Below are 19,373 nucleotides of genomic sequence, written 5' to 3'. Positions count from 1 at the left end.
TAAACAACCGCCGGTTGTTGGCTGTGCTCCAGGTTATAACCCAAATATGGAGTGGCTATAGTGAGGACACAACCGATTGGTGCTAGGACACTTCAATGCCCTCCTGGGTAACGAACAGAGAAGCATAGCTTTGGCAGATCAGATAGATGACTCCAAATTTTGCACGGTGAACGATGAGGCCCCCACGAGAATTATGGGTGAATGCAGCTGCTCGCCAGACATGTCTTTAGTGTAATCTAGTCTGATAGATGACATATTCTGGCAACCAGTCATTTCACTGGGATCCGACTATCTCCCCTTAATTCCCATTATTGACTTACTCCCCGATTTTATAACCTCTGAACGGCGAACGTTCATTAATTAAGAAAGCCAACTGGGACGGCTACAGAGAATTCACAGTTTGCCACTTCAGTGAGCTCCCGCCCCATGTTCTTGTTGGCCAGAGAGTGTTTCGGGATATCATCAACGCAGCAATCGCTCGCTTCATACACTCTGGTCGAATTGCTCATGTGAGTTCCAATTTCCCAGCAGAAGCGGAGAAGCGTGCTATCCCTGCAGATCCTACAATCAGAGATCAGAATCTAGAGATTAGTAAGTCAAACGACGAGCACAAGCGGAACACATGCTGAGAGCACATGAAGCAATTGATAGACTCCAAATGAGGACCAAAGGTTAGCATGAAATAAAATGTTGTTATTTCTATAGAATTTTTTCAAAATTTTCTTTTTATAGAAATAAAATTTTTGACAAAATTTTCTATAGAAATACAATTTTGACAAAATTTTCTATAGAAATAAATTTTTGACAAAATTTTCTATAGAAATAAAATATTGAAAAAATTTTCTTTAGAAATAAATTTTTGACAAAATTTTCTATAGAAATAAAATTTTTATCGTTGATTTTGATTTTAGCTTAAAACCGTGCATTGACTAAACTACAAGTGTAGCTTAACCAACACAGGAAAAGAATATTTGTCAAATTTATTTTGGCAAAGCCTTATAGAGACTGCAAGATGGTAGGAAGGACGCACGTTTCGGAATTACCACTTTCCTCATCAGCATCCTCTACTTGCAACAAGACTATCAACCAATTATCAGATTAAATTCTGGTAGTCCACTAAATCCAAAGTGAACCACGCTTGAACCTTCTGAAAAGTATTTAAGATGGTCGGCTTTTGCCGAAATAAATCTTTGTACAAACATCTCTCTTTTCCTTTGCCAAAATAAACCCAGCCAACTGCACAAAAAACGATGATGTGACATTGGCAAATGAAAAGAGAGATGCTTATTCGGATGGGATCTCAGTCACCTTTGGAGACTGATCTAAAAAGATGTGAGAGGTTTCCCAATCGACTGTTTGTTGAGCATCTCGAGAGTGAAATGTAGAGCCATTCGTCGCATTTGTGGTCTCCGAGCTAGTGGGACACCGCAATTTACCCTAACCGAAGTTACCAATGCCATCAATGGCACAAAACCATCCAAGGCCATGGGCCCGACGGAATTTCTATGCTAATGCTTAATCAGCTGGGAATACTGGGAGTTGACCAGATTTCTCAATTTGTCCTTGGAATCACTCATTATATTCGAAGTCTGGAAAATGGATAGGGTGATTCCCCTATTGAAGCCAGGCAAAGGCTCGAACAAGGGTGGGAAATAGGGAGCCACCGTTGTGAAATGGTTAGCATACCCGCTTACATACAAAGAGTCATGGGTTAAATCCCAGCTTCGACAAATACCAAAAAATTTTTCAGCGATGGATTATCCACTCTCTGTGATGCTGGTGACATATTTCACAGCTTCTCTAAAAAGGAGGTCATTAATTCCCCTTCTCGCACCAGTAGCCAAGACACTTGAAACAATCCTCCTCAGCCTTGTGGAGAATTTTTCAGTTCCAGTACGAATCCATGCTTAAAGTCCATATCATAACAACATCTTTGTAAGCCATATAAACTGAGGACTCAACCTACTCAACAACGGTCCTAGTGACGCTTGACCTATCGAAGGCATTCGAAAAGGTTCAGCCATGCCAGACTGTCGAGGACTTCGAAACTACGTCCCTGGCCGCAAGAACCATGTTTTGGGATTTTAGTTATCTATGTGGGCGCCAGCTAGATGTTGCTAATAATAAATGACTATCGTATAACAGTTTCGAAATGTGTTATAATTTCCTAAATTCTGTTATATCTCCCAATTTCCGGAAATATTATCTCAATCTTTAAAAATATGATACACATTAAATGTAAATACCCAATATAGGACTCCTATTACAATTTTTAGCAAATTTAAATTTGCTAATAATTAGTTATATGCAATTTTTGAAATATAACAGCTTTAAAAAGTGTTATAATTCCCTAAATTATGTTATATTTCCCAATTTCCGGGAGATTAAAAGCAAATCCGCATCATTAAATGCCAGCAAATTTCACTTTTCAATCAAAGGATCATTGCCAATCGTATAACAGTTTTGAAAAGTGTTATATTTTCTAATTTTTTTTATATTTCCTATTTTGCGGAAATATTATCTCTATCTCTACCAATACGTCAGCCATTAAATGTAAATCCCCTATAGAGGACTTCTATTAACATTTGCCAACAAATTTCAATTTGCTAATAATCAATGACCCATTTGACAATCTAATCGTTTTTAAATAGATTATTTGTCAAACGAAAAAAAAAATAATGCAATTGTTGCTGTCATATTTAAGCCAAAATGATGTCATGTCATCACTATCATCATCATCAAACTTCAGGCCAACAACGCACCATCAGCATCAGCACCCCTCTGCCACCCACAATTCAGGGACCATAGAAAATTCGAAAATCCCATTCAAACTGACACTGAAATAAAGGCATGAAGTGCAAAACACTTTTCCACTTTCGAGATGGGATAATTCATGTAATCCGCTATTAGATTGTTTTGGGTAAAAATGTTCTACGACCCATCCCCATTATCATTTGTGACAAGAGCTTGGTGGAGAGCGTTACCCAATGCCACCACATGCCTTCTAATCTGGAACAGCAGCAACCACCTCAATATAATTCACCACTTTTGGCCTTTGAACATTAAAACTTTTTCACTCTTTGAAATCATGGCACAAAGGTTTTCGGTTTCGAGCATACATCCTTACACAGTATTTTTATTTCGCATCGCATTTTCCTCTCAGTTTCACAAAAACACACCCTCACATCAAGCCCCTTTAGCCTTTATATAATTTCAATTTGGTTGGTATTCAAAGCTCTTCCTTGTTGTGTTGTTGTTGTTATCCTCCATTCAGATTCGAATACAGCGACTATGGTTGGGCAATGTGTTTTGGTTCACACGTTTTGTCAGAGGATACCATTCTTTTATGATTATTTTTATGGACTATTATATCCACCCACCTTTTGTTTTTTCTTTTTTGGTATAGCGTAAATATATTTGAAAGTTTGCATGAAAATACACTTTGAGAAGCAATGAGGGCATCTGAATACAAATGAGGGATCTAATTTGAAAATTTTGACAAAATTTTCTGTAGAAATAAAAATTTAACAAAATTTTGAAGAGAAATAAAATTTTAACAAAATTTTCTATAAAAATAAAATTTTGACCAAATTTATTATAGAAATAAAATTTTGACAAAATTTTCTATTGAAATAAAATTTTGGCAAAATTTTCTATAGAAATAAAATTTTGACAAAATTTTCTATAGAAATAAAATTTTGATAAAATTTTCTATAGGAATAAAATTTTGACAAAATTTTGTATAGAAATAAAATTTTGACAAAATTTTCTATAAAAATAAAATTTTGACAAAATTTTCTATAGAAATAAAATTTTGATAAAATTGTCTATAGAAATAAAATTTTGACAAAATTTTCCATAGAAATAAAATGTTGACAAAATTTTATATAGAAACAAAATTATGACAAAATTTTCTATAGGTATCAAATTTTCTATAGAAATAAAATGTTGACAAAATTTTCTATAGGAATAAAATTTTCTTAGAAATAAAATGTTGGCAAAATTTTCTTAGAAATAAAATGTTGACAAAATTTTCTGTAGAAATAAAAACAACAACAAGAAATAAAATGTGGTAATTCCGAAACGTGCGTCCATCCATCCATCTTGCAGTCTATAGGGCTTTGCCCAAATAAATTTGACAAACATTCTATTCCTCTGTTGGTTAACCTACACTTGTAGTTTAGTCAATGTGTCGTTTTAAGCTGAAATCAAAAAACAGCAACAAGAAATAAAATTTTGACAAAATTTTCTATAGAAATAAAATTTTGATAAAATTTTCTATAGAAATAAAATTTTGATAAAATTTACTATAGGAATAAAATTTTGAAAAAATTTCTATAGAAATAAAATTTTGAAAAATTTTCTACAAAACTAAATTTTTCTATAGGAATAAAATTTTAACAAAATTTTCAAGAGAAATAAAATTTTGACAAAATTTTCTATAGAAATAAAATTTTGACAACATTTTATATAGATATAAAATTTGGACAATATTTTCTATTGAAATAAAATTTTAACGAAATATTCAAGAGATATAAAATGATCACAAAATAAAATAAAATTGTTACAAAATTTTCTATAGAAATAAAATTTTAACAAAATTTTCTATAGAAATAAAATTTTGACAAAATTTTTTATAGAACTAAAATTTTCACAAAATTTTTTATAGAACTAAAATTTTCACAAAATTTTTTATAGAACTAGAATTTTGACAAAATTTCCTATAGAAATAAAAATTATGACAAAATCTTCTTCAGAAATAAAATTTTAACAAAATATTCCATAGAAATAAATTTTTGTTAATATTTTTATAGAAATAAAATCTTGACAACATTTTCTATAGAAATAAATTTTTGCTAATATTTTTTATAGAAATAAAATTTTGACAACATTTTCTATAGAAATAAAATATTGACAAAATTTTCTATAGAAATAAAATTTTAACAAAATTTTCTATAGGAATAAAATCTTGGCAAAATGTTCTATTGAAATAAAATTTTGGCAAAATTTTCTATAGAAATAAAATCTTTACAAAATTTCCTATAGAAATAAAATTTTTATAAAATTTTCTATAGGAATAAAATCTTGACCAAATTTTCTATAGAATCAAAATTTTGACAAAATTTTCTATAAAAATAAAATTTTGACAACATTTTCTATAGGAATAAAATTTTGATAAAATTGTCTATAGAAATAAAATTATGACAAAATTTTCTATAGGTATCAAATTTTCCAGAGAAATAAAATTTTGACAAAATTTTCTTAGAAAGAAAATGTTGACAAAATTTTGTATAGAAATAAAATTTTAACAAAATTTTCAAGAGAAATAAAATTTTGGCACATGTTTCTATAGAAATAAATTTTTGACAACCAATTTATCTATAGAAATAAAATTTTGACAAAATTTTCTATAGAAATAAAATTTTTTATAGAACTAAAATTTTCACAAATTTTTTATAGAAATAAATTTTGACAAAATTTTTTATAGAACTAAAATTTTCACAAAATTTTTTATAGAACTAAAATTTTTGATAAAATTTTTTATAGAAATAAAATCTTGGCAAAATTTTCTATAGAAATAAAATTTTGACAAAATTTTCTATAGAAATAAAATTTTGACAAAATTTTCTATAGTAATAAAATTTTGATAAAATTGTCTATAGAAAACAAATTTTGACAAAATTTTCCAAAGAAATAAAATGTTGACAAAATTTTATATAGAAACAAAATTATGACAAAATTTTCTATAGGTATCAAATTTTCTATAGAAATAAAATTTTGACAAAATTTTCTATAGGAATAAAATTTTCTATAGAAATAAAAACAAAAACAAGAAATAAAATGTGGTAATTCCGAAACGTGCGTCCATCCATCCATCTTGCAGTCTATAGGGCTTTGCCCAAATAAATTTGACAAACATTCTTTTCCTCTGTTGGTTAAGCTACACTTGTAGTTTAGTCAATGTATGGTTTTAAGCTGAAATCAAAAAACAGCAACAAGAAATAAAATTTTAACAAAATTTTCTATAGAAATAAAATTTTAACAAAATTTTCTATAGAAATAAAATTTTGTCAAAACTTTCTATAGAAATAAAATTATGAATAAATTTTCTATAGAAATAAAATTATGAATAAATTTTCCATACTAATAAAATTTTGAGAAAAATTTTCTATTGAAATAAAATTTTTACAAAATACCAGTTTTGTGTTTTTGGTATTTTATGTTTTTTTTTTTGTAAAATTTTCTCCAAATTTTGGTAGATTATTTATGACTCGAGTGACAACCGTGCTGTGAGGTCAAAGTAATTGGCAAATAAATATGGGAAAACATCCTGAAGACAGCATTGAAGCAATGAACAGAATGGCCACTAAAATCTCCTGTTCTCAATCCGTTGGATTTTTGCCTGGATTTTTGTGTGAATTTTTGTTTTCACACCAATACATATTATTATCGTTGGCCTTGGTAAGACGTCGTGTCAGCTACCCTACATATAAATATAAAGTAGTTTCACTAGAGTGTAAATGGAGGTTTCACCCCATTCCTTTTCTTGTTTCTGGTATATTCCGGTGAATACATGGTATTTTCCATGCTACATGAATATTGAACTGCTCAGCCATCTCCTTGAGAGGTTTGCTGCAGTCTATAGCCATTCTCGAATTGATGAAACCAAATTGCAAGGTTTACCATATTGTAATTAACAAAATATTTTGGTGATAAGGGTACAACGTCGTTTTTTTCTCTATTACTTCACTACTTTTTTCGCCAAGTGTAAAAGTACACTATTGTCTGATTTTAGTATAAATTCCGAAAAAGCTTCCCCTATTTTATTTGTATATTTTTATATAGAGTTGACTATTGTTATTATTATCAGCAAAGCGTATATGTGTATCCTTTTTCATAGATAGATGCTCTTCTGACCCATCATGTCCATGGTTAAGATGATGTCGTAGGTACATAAATACAATTGGGAATGGCTGCAAACAAAACAAAAACAGAAGAGCTAATCGCTTTTGGGTTTTTATGCAACATTTAATATTGGCTTAAAAGCTTTAAAGTTGCTATTGAACTTTGGTGGCAAAGTTCAATTATAAATTGACAATGGTTTTAAATCTCTGAATTGGTCTTACATTATGGAAAGGTGTATGAAGAAATTTATTGAAAGAAAGAGACGGTATGATGAAAATATGGAAATTGGAAGCACTAAATTTATAATGACCCTATTGTAGGCACCGTTGTCCCTGGTTGCCACTCGAACCAAAAATATTCTACCAAAATTTGGAGAAAATTTTACCAAAAACCTACCAAACAAAAAAAATTTATTTCTATAAAAAATTGTTGAAGTTCCTTTCAGTTGAGCAGGAATATTTAGCAAAATCTACCAAAACTTCAAAAATTTTAACAAAAATTTTACCAAACAAAAAAATGTTATTTCTAAAAAAAAAAATGAAGTTCCTTTTAGTTGAAGAGGAATATTTAGCAAAATCTACCAAAACTTCAAAAATTTTACCAATCTGCCAAACAGTAAAAAAAATCTACCTTTTCGGCCTCCCTGCATACAAAGGGTCTCTGGCTTCGACCAAACCCCAAAAAGTTTTTCATCGGTGGATCAATCCCTCATGAAAATGAGCCCCAAAACCAAAAAAAATTGCCCAAAAGTAGGTCTACGCTGCATAAAGAATATGAGCCTCAACAGAATTATTTACCATTTTGGAATCGCATTAGCCCACGTTGGTCTCTGTCCATAGGAGACTATCTTAAACCCCGGCCGAAGGCTGTCCACTTATTCCACTATCACGTTGCAATCCCGTTAGGCCCCCAAGGTTAGGTTAGGTTAGGTTATATGGCATCCCGATGTACCAGGCTCACTTAGACTATAGATACCACAGTGGTGAACTTCTCTCTTATCACTGATACTGCCCGATTCCATGTTAAGCTCAATGACAAGAGACCTCCTTTTTATAGCCGAGTCCGCACCCCCCAAGAATCCTAACCATGTATAAATTGCGACAGAAAACGAAAATAGGCCCCACACTAAAACGAAGCACAATCACACTCGTGCCAAAAATAAACTACCAAAATTTGAAGAAAATGTTACCAACAATTTTTTTTCAGATTTTGCAATATTATATATAATGATTTCTTCTATTATCGATAATTTTTTTGGATGTATAAATATCTCTTTAATTGTAAATGTATCGAATTTTAAACATTTTAACGATTTTAGCTTGAACCAATAAGGGAAAGTTACAACTTCTGGAAAAAAGGAGAACTTACAATAGACTTAAAAAGTATGAAAATTAAAATGTTTTGTAGAAAATTTTGTCAAAATTTTATTTCTATAGAAAATTTTATCAAAATTGTATTATTATAGAAAATTTTATCAAAATTTTATTTCCATAAAAAAATTTTTCAAAATTTTATTTCTATAGAATATTTTTATTAAAACATGGTCTAAGGGCTTTGCCCCAATAAATTTGACAAACATAATAAAAAAATCTTATTTTTATAGAAAATTCTTTCAAAATTTTATTTCTATAGAAAGAAATTTTCATTTTATTTCTATGGAAAAATGTATGAAAATTTTATTTCTATAGAAATGTTTATCAAAATTTTATTTCTATAGACAATTTTATCAAAATTTTATTTCCATAAATTATTTGGCAAAATTTTATTTCTGTAGAAAATTTTATAAAAATTTTATTAAAAAAAAATCTCAAAATTTTATTTCTATAGAGAATTTTCTCAAAAGTTCAGTATTTTAGTTCTATTGAAACTTACATCAAAATTTTATTTCTATAGAAAATTCTCTCAACATTTTATTTCTATAGAAAATTCTCTCAATATTTTATTTCTAAACATTCAACCATCTTGTAGTCCAAAAGGGCTTTGGCCAAATAAATTTGACAAACATACTTTTCCTCTGTTGGCTAAACTACTCTTGTATTTCAGACAACGCATGGTTTTAGTCTGAAATAAAAAAAAAAAAACAAAAAAACAAAACAATAAAAATTTATTTCTATAGAAAATTTTATCAAAATTTTATTTCTATAGAGAATTTTCTCAAATTTTTATTTCTATAGAGAATTTTCTCAAATTTTTATTTCTATAGAAAATTTTCTCAAAATTTTATTTCTATAAATAATTTTCTAAAAATTTTATTTCTATAGAGAATTTTCTCAAATTTTTATTTCTATAGAGAATTTTCTCAAAGTTTTATTTCTATAGAAAATTTCCACAAAATTTAATTTCTGTAAAAATTTTCTCAAGAGTTAATTCCTATAGACAAATTTCTCAAAATGTTATTTCTATAGAAAATTTTCTTTAAATTTTATTTCTAGAGAAAATTTTGTCAAAATTTTATTTGGACAGAAAATTTTTTTTCAATAAAAAGTTTTATCAAAATTTTACTTCTAGAAAATTCTCTCAAAGTTTTATTTTTATAGGAAGTTATCTCAAAGTTTTATTTTTATTGTAAGTTATCTCATTTCCATAGAAATTTTATCAAAATTTTATGTATATAGAAAATTTGATGAAAAGTTTATTTCTACAGACATTTTTTTTCAACATTTTTTGTTTCAGAAAGTTTTATCAAAATTTTATGTATATAGAAAATTTGATAAAAAATTTCTTTCTACAGACATTTTTTTAATATTTTTTTTTTCTGTAGAAAATTTAATCGAAATTTTTTTCTATAGAAAATTTCTCAAAATCTTATTTCTATAGAGAATTTTCTCAAAAGTTCATTTCTATAAAAAATTTCGATCAAATTTTATTTCTATACTAAATTAAGAGGTACTACTTTCCATAGAAAATTTGGTAGAATTTTATTTCTATAGAGAATTTTCTTAAAAAATTATTTCTATAGAAAATTCTTTTAAAGATTTATTTTTATAGGAAGTTATCTCAAAATGTTATTTACATAGAAAGTTTTATCAAAATTTTATGTATATAGACAATTTGATGAAAAGTTTATTTCTACAGACATTTTTTTCAACATTTTGTTTCTGTAGAAAATTTTATCGAAATTTTATTTGCATAGAAAATTTGGTAGAATTTTATTTGCATAGAAAATTTGGTAGAATTTTATTTCTATAGAGAATTTTCTCAAAATTTTATTTCTATAGAGAATTTTCTCAAAAGGTAATTTCTATAGAAAATTTTTTCAAAATTTTATTTCTATAGAGAATTTTCTTAAAATTTTATTTCTATAGAAAATTCTCTCAAAATTTTAATTCTATAGAGAATTTTCTCAAAATTTTATTTCTATAGAGAATTTTCTTAAAAATTTATTTCTATAGAAAATTCTCTCAAAGTTTTATTTTTATAGGAAGTTATCTCAAAATGTTATTTCCATAGTAAGTTTTATGCAAATTTTATGTATATAGAAAATTTGATGAAAAGTTTTTTTCTACAGACATTTTTTCAACATTTTATTTCTGTAGAAAATTTTATCGAAATTTTATGTCCATAGAAAATTTGGTAGAATTTTATTTCCATAGAAAATTTGGTAGAATTTTATTTACACAGAAAATTTGGTAGAATTTTATTTCTATAGAGAATTTTCTCAAGATTTTATTTCTATAGAGAATTTTCTCAAAAGGTCATTTCTATAGAAAATTTTGTCAAAATTTTATTTCTATAGAGAATTTTCTTAAAATTTTATTTCTATAGAAAATTCTCTCAAAATTTTAATTCTATAGAGAATTTTCTCAAAATGTTATTTCTAGAGAGAATTTTCTCAAAGTTTTATTTCTATAGAGAATTTTCTCAAATTTTATTTCTATAGAAAATTCTCCCAAAGTTTTATTTTTATAGGAAGTTATCTCAAAATTTTATTTACATAGAAAGTTTTATCAAAATCTTATTTCCATAGAAAATTTTATCAACATTTTATTTCTACAGATTTTTTTTTTCAGCATTTTATTTCTGTAGAAAATTTTGTCGAAATTTTATTTCCATAGAAAATTTGGTAGAATTTTATAGAGAATTTTCTCAAAATTTTATTTCTATAGAGAATTTTCTCAAAAGTTCATTTCTATAGAAAACTTCGTTAAAATTTTATTTCTAAAATAAATTTAAGAGGTACTTAGTTGGAGAGGAATATTTTGCAAAATCTACCATAATATTAATTTGGAATTTGAAATTTATTTTCATTTGAAACATAGGGGTTTATTTTTATAATACAAATTGGCCCCAAAACTAAAATGAAGTTACACCCTAAAGCGTATAGGAATTTGATGTTGTTAATAATTTTTGGTGTCCTACTTCATTTAGGTTTTGAGGCCAATTTGCAAACTTTTTCGGCTGTACCGGATGTTGTTTGTCTTCCACATAAAAATCAATTTTAAAGCGGATATATGGCCGACAAATGACAAACCCCTCAATAAAAATCAATTTACCAACAATTCATTACAATTACCTCCCAAGTAAAAATAATAAACCACAAATTCCTTTACAAAGACCCTCGTAAGTATTAACAACATTCTGTAAAATCTAACAAGGAAACTTTTCTCTCGGAGCATAATCTATAATCACTTAGCATTATCATTATCCTTGCGGTATGTTCACATTTACATTTTTAATGAGATTTTCCGTATAGAAATTTTCCGCAACGGTTTGCGTTACCATTACAAGCTAGCAAACTCAATCTAGGAAAAGTTCTTCCACAAATTACTCGTTATCTTATTATAAATCGTAATTTGCATAATTAATTCTATTTTCTTTAATAAAACAATGATAACAATGGGCCAATGACTAAGAGTTTTTGTGCGTGAGTGTGTGCGAGAGTATAGAGGAAACGGAAGTTGCCTTTATGGTGTTGTGTTGTTATTTTATCACCAACCCGAAAACTCACTTTGCCACATCGCATTCACAAAAGGCAGTTTGAGTGAAGGTAGATTTATTTTTTAAATTCCAGTACTTACCATCTTTATTCATAGCTGATTGAAAACATTTGGATAGACGACAGGCACGACACTGATTACGATGTGTTTTATCGACAGGACAACGTCCTTTCATGTCTCCAGTGGCTTTACAGGTATAAATGCGATTACGATGAATGCTGCGTTTAAAGAAACCCGAGCAACCTGGAAGAGAATAAAGGGGAATATGTTAAAAACTGTCAATAAAATGTAGGTAATTTGCCCGGAAATGGGTTAACCATTTATTTTACAAACAAAAAAATATTTTTTAAATTTCTAAAGAAATAGAATTTTGACGAAATTTTCTATAGAAACAAAATTTAGACAAAATTTTCTATAGAAATAAAATTTTGACAAAATTTTCTATAGAAATAAAATTTTGACAAAATTTTATATAGAAATAAAATTTTGACAAAATTTTATATAGAAATAAAATTTTCACAAAATTTTCTATAGAAATAAAATTTTGACATAATTTTCTACAGAAATCAAATTTTGACAAAATTTTCTATAGAAATAAAATGCTGACAACATTTTCTATAGAAATAAAATTTTGATAAACATTTCCTGCAGAAATAAAATATTGACAAATTTTTCAATAGAAATAAAATGTTCGCAATATAGAATATAAAATTTTGTCAAAGTTTTCTATAGTAATAAAATTTTGACAAAATTTTTCATAGAAAAATAAATTTTGACAAAATTTCCCATAGAAAAATTAATTTTGACAAAATTTCCCATAGAAAAATTAATTTTGACAAAATTTCCCATAGAAAAATAAATTTTGACAAAATTTTCTACAGAAAAGAAAATTTTGAAAAAATTTCTATAGAAATAAAATTTTGAGAAAATTGTCTATAGAAATAAAATTTTGACACAATTTTCTATAGAAGAAAAAATTTTGAAAAAAATGTATATAAATAAGTAAAATTAATTAAAATTAAAATTGAGACAAAATTTTCTATAGAAATCAAATTTTGACAAAATTTTCTATAGAAATAAAATTTTGACAAAATTTTCTAAAGAAATAAAATTTTGACAAAACTTTCTATAGAAATAAAATGTTGACAAAATTGTCAAAAAAAATCAAATTATGTCAAAATTTTCAATAGAAATAAAATTTTGTCTAAATTTTCCATAGAAATAAAATTTTGACAAAATTTTCTATAGAAATAACATTTTGTCTAATTTTCTATAGAAATAAAATTTTGACAAAATTTTCTATAGAAACAAAATGTTGACACAATTTTCTATAGAAATAAAATGTTGACAAATTTTCTATAGAAATAACATTTTGTCAAAATTTTCTATAGAAGTAAAATTTTGTCAAAATATTCTGTAGAAATAAAATTTTGTTTAAACTTTCTATACAAACAAAATCTTGACAAATTTTCTATAGAAATAAAATTTTGAAAAATTTTCTATAGAATAAAAGTGTTGTCAAAATTTTATATAGAATTAAAATTTTGTCAAAATTTTCTATAGATATAAAATTTTGACAAAATTTTCTATAGAAATAAAATTTTGACAAAATTTTTTATAGAAATAAAACTTTGACATAATTTTCTACAGAAATCAAATTTTGACATATTTTCTATAGAAATGAAATGTTCACAAAATTTTATATAGAAATCAAATTTTGACAAAATTTTCTATTGAAATCAAGTTTTGAAAAAATTTACTGTAGAAATATAATTTTGGCAAAATTTTCTTTAGAAATGAAATTTTGACAAAATTTTCTATAGAAATGAAATTTTCACAAAATTTTTAATAGAAATAAAATTTTGAGAAAATTTTCTATAGAAATAAAATTTTGACAAAATTATAGAAATAAAATTCTGAGAAAGTTGTCAATAGCAGTAAAATTTTGTCACAATTTTCTATAGAAATAAAATGTTGTCTAAATTTTCTATAGAAATAAGATGTTGACAAAATTTTCTATAGAAATAAAATTTTGACAAAATTTCCCACCGAAAAATAAATTTTGACAAATTTTCTATAGAAGAGAAAATTTTGAAAAATTTCTAAAAAAAGAAAACTTTGTCACAATTTTCTATAGAAGTAAAATTTTGTCAAAATGTTCAATAGAAATAAAACTTTTACGAAATTTTCTATAGAAATAAAATTTTGACAAAATTTCCCACAGAAAAATAAATTTTGACAATATTTTCTGTAAAAGAGAAAATTTTGAAAAAATTCCACAGAAATAAAATTTTGAGAAAATTGTCTATAGAAATAAAATTTTGTCAAAAATTTCCTATGGAAATAAAATTTTATGTAAATATTCTATAGAAATAAAATTTTGTCAAAACTTTATGTAACTTTTTGTCTAAATTTTCTATAAAAATAAAATTTTCTATAGAAATAAAATGTTGACACAATTTTCTATAAAAATAAAATTTTGACAAAATTTTCTAAAGAAATACAGTTTTGACAAAATTTTCTATAGAAAACTAAAATTTGACAACATTTTCTAAAAAGAGAAAATTTTAAGAAAATTGTCAATAGCAGTAAAATTTTGTCATAATTTTCTATAGAAATAAAATTTTGCCTAAATTTTCTATAGAAATAAAATTTTGTCAGAATTTTATATAGAAATAAAATTTTGTCTAAATTTTATATAAAAATAAAATTTTGCCAAAATTTTCTATAGAAATACAATTTTGCCAAAATTTTCTATAGTAATAAAGTTCGATAGAAATAACATTTTGACAAAATTTTCTATAGAAAAAAAAAGGTTGTCAAAATTTTATATAGAATTAAAATTTTGTCAAAATTTTCTGTAGAAATAAAATTTTGTCAAAAATTTTCTATAGAAAACTAAAATTTGACAACATTTTCTAAAAGGAGAAAATTTCGAAAATGTTGAGAAAATTGTCAATAGCAGTAAAATTTTGTCACAATTTTCTATATAAATAAAATTTTGTCTAAATTTTCTATAGAATTAAAATGTTGACACAATTTTCTATAAAAATAAAATTTTGACAAAATTTTCTTTAGAAATCAAATCTTTTCTATAGAAATAAAATTTTGTCAAAATTTTCCATAGAAATAAAATTTTGTCTATATTTTCAATAGAAATAAAATTTGGCAAATTTTTCTATAGAAATAAATTTTTCACAAAATTTTCTACAAATATAAAATTTTGACAAAATTTTCTATAGAAATAACATTTTGTCAAAAATTTCTATAGAAGTAAAATTTTGTCAACATATTCTATCGAAATAAAATTTTGACAAAATTTTCTATAGAAATAAAATTTTGTCTAAATTTTCTATAGAATAAAAATGTTGACACAATTTTCTATAGAAATAAAATTTTGACAAAATTTTCTATAGAAATAAAATGTTGACAAAATTTTCTATAGAATAAAAATTTTGTCAAAATATTATATAGAATTAAAATTTTGTCAAAATTTTCTGTAGAAATAAAATTTTGTCAAAATTTTCTATAACATAGAAAACTAAAATTTGACAACATTTTCTGAAAAAAAAAATTTTTTGAAAAAATTCCACAGAAATAAAATTTTGAGAAAATTGTCTATAGAAATAAAATTTTGTTACAAATTTCTATATAAATAAAACTTTGTCTAAATTTTCTATAGAAATAAAATATTGACACAATTTTCTATAGAAATAAAATTTTGAAAAAGTTTTCTATAGAATTAAATCTTAACAAAATGTTCTGTAGAAACAAACATTTGGCAAAATTTTTTATAGAAATAAAATGTTTGTTGTTGTTTTTGATTTCAGCTTAAAACCATACATTGACTAAACTACAAGTGTAGCTTAACCAACAGAGGAAAAGAATGTTTGTCAAATTTATTTGGGCAAAGCCCTATAGACTGCAAGATGGTTGGATGGACGCACGTTTCGGAATTACCACATTGCTCATCAGCATCCTCTACTTGCAGCAAAACTATCAACCAATTATCAGAATAAATTCAGGCAGTTCACTAAACTAAAAGTGAACCACACTTGAACCTTCCCAAAAAAAAGTTTTATACGATAGCCGGCTTATGCCGAAATAAATTCGTACAAACATATCTCCTTTACTTTGCCACCGTCAAATCATCTATTTGAGTGCAGTTGGCTGGGTTTATTTCGAGCGTGCTTCCTCTTTTTCTTCATTCGTTTTGTTTTGTTATTGTTGGCTTTTTTCTTTAATCATTGTTGTTGTTTTTGATTTCAGCTTAAAACGATGCTTTGACTAAACTACAAGTGTAGCTTAACCAACAGAGTCAAAATTTTCTATAGAAATAAAATTTTGTCAAAATTTTCTATAGAAATAAAATTTTGTCTAAATTGAAATAAAATGTTGAAACAATTTTCTATAGAAATAAAATTTTGACAAAATTTTCTATAGAAATAAAATTTTGACAAACATTTCTATAGAAATAAAATTTTGATAAAATTTTCTACAAAAAACTAAAATTTGACAACATTTTCTAAAAAGAAAATTTCGAAAAAAATTTCTACACAAATAAAATTTTGAGAAAATTGTCAATAGCAGTAAAATTTTGTCATAATTTTCTATAGAAATAAAATTTTGTCTAAATGTTCTATAGAAATAAAATGTTGACACAATTTTCTATAGAAATAAAATTTTGACAAAATTTTCATTAGAAATAAAATCTTGACAAAATTTTCTATAGAAATAAACATTTTACAAAATTTTGTATAGAAATAAAATTTTGTCAAAATTTTCTATAGAAATAAAATTTTGTCTAAATTGAAATAAAATGTTGAAACAATTTTCTATAGAAATAAAATTTTGACAAAATTTTCTATAGAAATAAAATTTTGACAAACATTTCTATAGAAATACAATTTTGATAAAATTTTCTACAAAAAAACTAAAATTTGACAACATTTTCTAAAAAGAAAATTTCGAAAAAAATTTCTATACAAATAAAATTTTGAGAAAATTGTCAATAGCAGTAAAATTTTGTCATAATTTTCTATAGAACTAAAATTTTGTCCAAATTTTCTATAAAAATAAAATGTTAACACAATTTCCTATAGAAATAAAATTTTGACAAAATTTGCTATAGAAATAAAATTTTGACAAAAAATTTCTATAGAATTAAAACTTTTACAAAATTTTCTACAGAATTAAAATTTTTACAAAATTGTCTATAGAAATTTTGTCAAAAATTTTCTATAGAAATAAAATTTTGTCTAAACTTTTAATAGAAATAACATTTTGTCAAAATTTTTCTATAGAAATAAAATTTTGCCAAAATTTTCTATAAAAATAACATTTTGGCAAAAATTTTCTATAGAAATAAAATTTGACAAATTTTTCTATAGAAATAAAATTTTGGCAGAATTTTCTATAGAAATAAAATTTTGGCAAAGTTCTAGAGGCATAAATTTTGACAAAACTTTGTATAATAATAAAATTTTGACAAAATTTTCTATAGAAATTAAATTTGGTCACAATTTTCTACATAAATAAAATTTTGTCAAATCTTTCTTCAGAAATAAAATTTGACAAAGTTTTCTATAGACATATTTTTATTTTTTTGTTGTTGTTTTTATTCCCTAAATTACTTACCATCACAACTGTAAATGCCGTAATGTTTACCAGAACTGCGATCACCACAAACTTTACACGGAATATCCAAGAGACGATCACCTTTAAATGAAATGAGTGTTATAATAAATAGTCAGATCAGAAAATAAAATTATTTTAAATTAACATTAAATGCCATGAAAGTCCTTAAGCCTGTGTTTTGTTTTTGTTTGGTCCAAAGCTAAAGTTGATAAAAAGCCAATCAATAGACACAACCCCTTTTTCGCTTGATTGACGTACATCTTGCCATTTAGTTTGCTAATCCTGGGCAAATGTCGAAGCACGTAGAACATTTTATTTTTGAAACATTTAAAATTCCTCAATAAACATTCAACGGTTGACACGGACACTTGTCAAAACAAAGACCTGGTAGTAAGAGAGACAAACACTCACTCACACACACACACCATCATCAATGGCATAGCTTAAAAATTTCTCCCCTTCTAAGGATCAAATAGCCAAAGTATTTGCCATATAACCCAGTGAATTAGTGACAATTGACATATTGTTTTCCGTTTTGGAAAGTATTCAATGATCAACAAATTCTACTGGTTTTCCCCCTTCAGCTTTGGTAATTCAATGGCCATAGCGGCATTTACTCAATGACGCGTGCCTTTAATTTTCACACCCTTCATGTTTTTCTATGGCTTTAGCAGTGAGTGTGCGCTCAATTATCCTGTATAATGTTAAGCAAATGCTTGCCTTATCGGAAAACACCAATGTGGAAGTTGAATTGTGGTATGAGTGTCTATACTATATCCTTTACAGAGGTCCTTTCTTTCCAAGATGTGTGTGTGAGTATCCTTTTTGGTCTGGCTTGTTTGGGGTTTAACTGGTTTTCGCTTCATATATTTGCGGATATTCAATCTCTCTCTCTACTCAAGTGCTTGCTTTACATTGCTCCTTTTGGTCTTCTAGAAAAAGGCCAAGCATACATCCTTTGACTCCAGCCTCACTATATTCTATTATCCCTGTCATATTTTATTTGTGTCTCTGTGTGTCTGTGTGGTTTTATTCTAACTTTCCTATTGTCCTTTTTTTTGTTATTCTTTTTAAAATAAACTTTTTGTTTATTGTTTTCATAAGTTTTTACGTTGAGTTGTCGAACTCTTTGTGAGATTTTCAGATTTTCTCATTATTTTGAAAAATTTCTTGTTATTCTTATGATTTAAAAGAAAACATATGGAAATCACTTTTTGTCTCAGAGAGATGGGAAAGCATGGTGTTGATTTAACACCAGAGTAATTTTAATATTTAAAATAAAAATCCCATAGTATCTCGATGTGGGAAAACAAATTATCTCAGGTTTTTTTAGTTCACACCATTATTGTAACGTACCAGATTTTATGCAAATTATGCCATTGCATAGCCCACTAATAAAAGTCGAATATAAAATTTCAACTTCTGCAAAGTTCGGTTTTTTTCTTTAATTTTTCAAAATATAAATTTTCGACTTTTGGAAAATGTCAAAATTTCGACTTTTTAATGGTGAACTTCAATTGTTATTTATTTATCTTCAAACTCTTTGAGCATTTCCAAAACGTACCGAAAAATGTGTTTTGGTAGATTTTGCAAAATATTCCTCTCGAACATTAGGTACTCCACACATTTTCTAATTATACCCACCACCATAAAATGGTGACGGGGGTATAATAAGTTTGTCATTCCGTTTGTAACACATCGAAATATCGATTTCCGACTATATAAAGTATATATATTCTTGATCAGGGAGAAATTCTAAGACGATATAAGCATGTCCGTCTGTCCGTCTGTCTGTCTGTCTGTCTGTTGTAATCACGCTACAGCTTTCAATAATGGCGCTATCGTCCCCAAATTTGGCACAGATTAGTTTTTTGTTTGCAGGCCTGTCAAGTT

At 26.1% G+C, this 19,373-nt stretch overlaps 1 protein-coding gene across 1 annotated transcript in view; it reads right to left on the bottom strand.

Annotated features, from left to right (window-relative positions):
• dsf (nuclear receptor dissatisfaction) overlaps positions 1-17,568 on the bottom strand; it is a gene marked incomplete at its 5' end in the record, with an annotated part of 97,622 nt that extends 80,054 nt beyond the window's left edge. Inside the window, 2 exons of the mRNA XM_075294322.1 lie at positions 11,925-12,086; positions 17,481-17,568. Of these exons, the coding sequence (XP_075150437.1) occupies positions 11,925-12,086; positions 17,481-17,568 (250 nt within the window). The remainder of the gene's footprint in view (positions 1-11,924; positions 12,087-17,480) is intronic.
• Positions 17,569-19,373: the final 1,805 nt, after the last annotated feature.

Source organism: Haematobia irritans, chromosome 2, assembly GCF_050003625.1.
Source record: "Haematobia irritans isolate KBUSLIRL chromosome 2, ASM5000362v1, whole genome shotgun sequence".
NCBI classification, from domain to species: domain Eukaryota; kingdom Metazoa; phylum Arthropoda; class Insecta; order Diptera; family Muscidae; genus Haematobia; species Haematobia irritans.
Note: the sequence above shows the minus strand (reverse complement) of the source record. Positions and strands in the feature narration are given on the sequence as shown.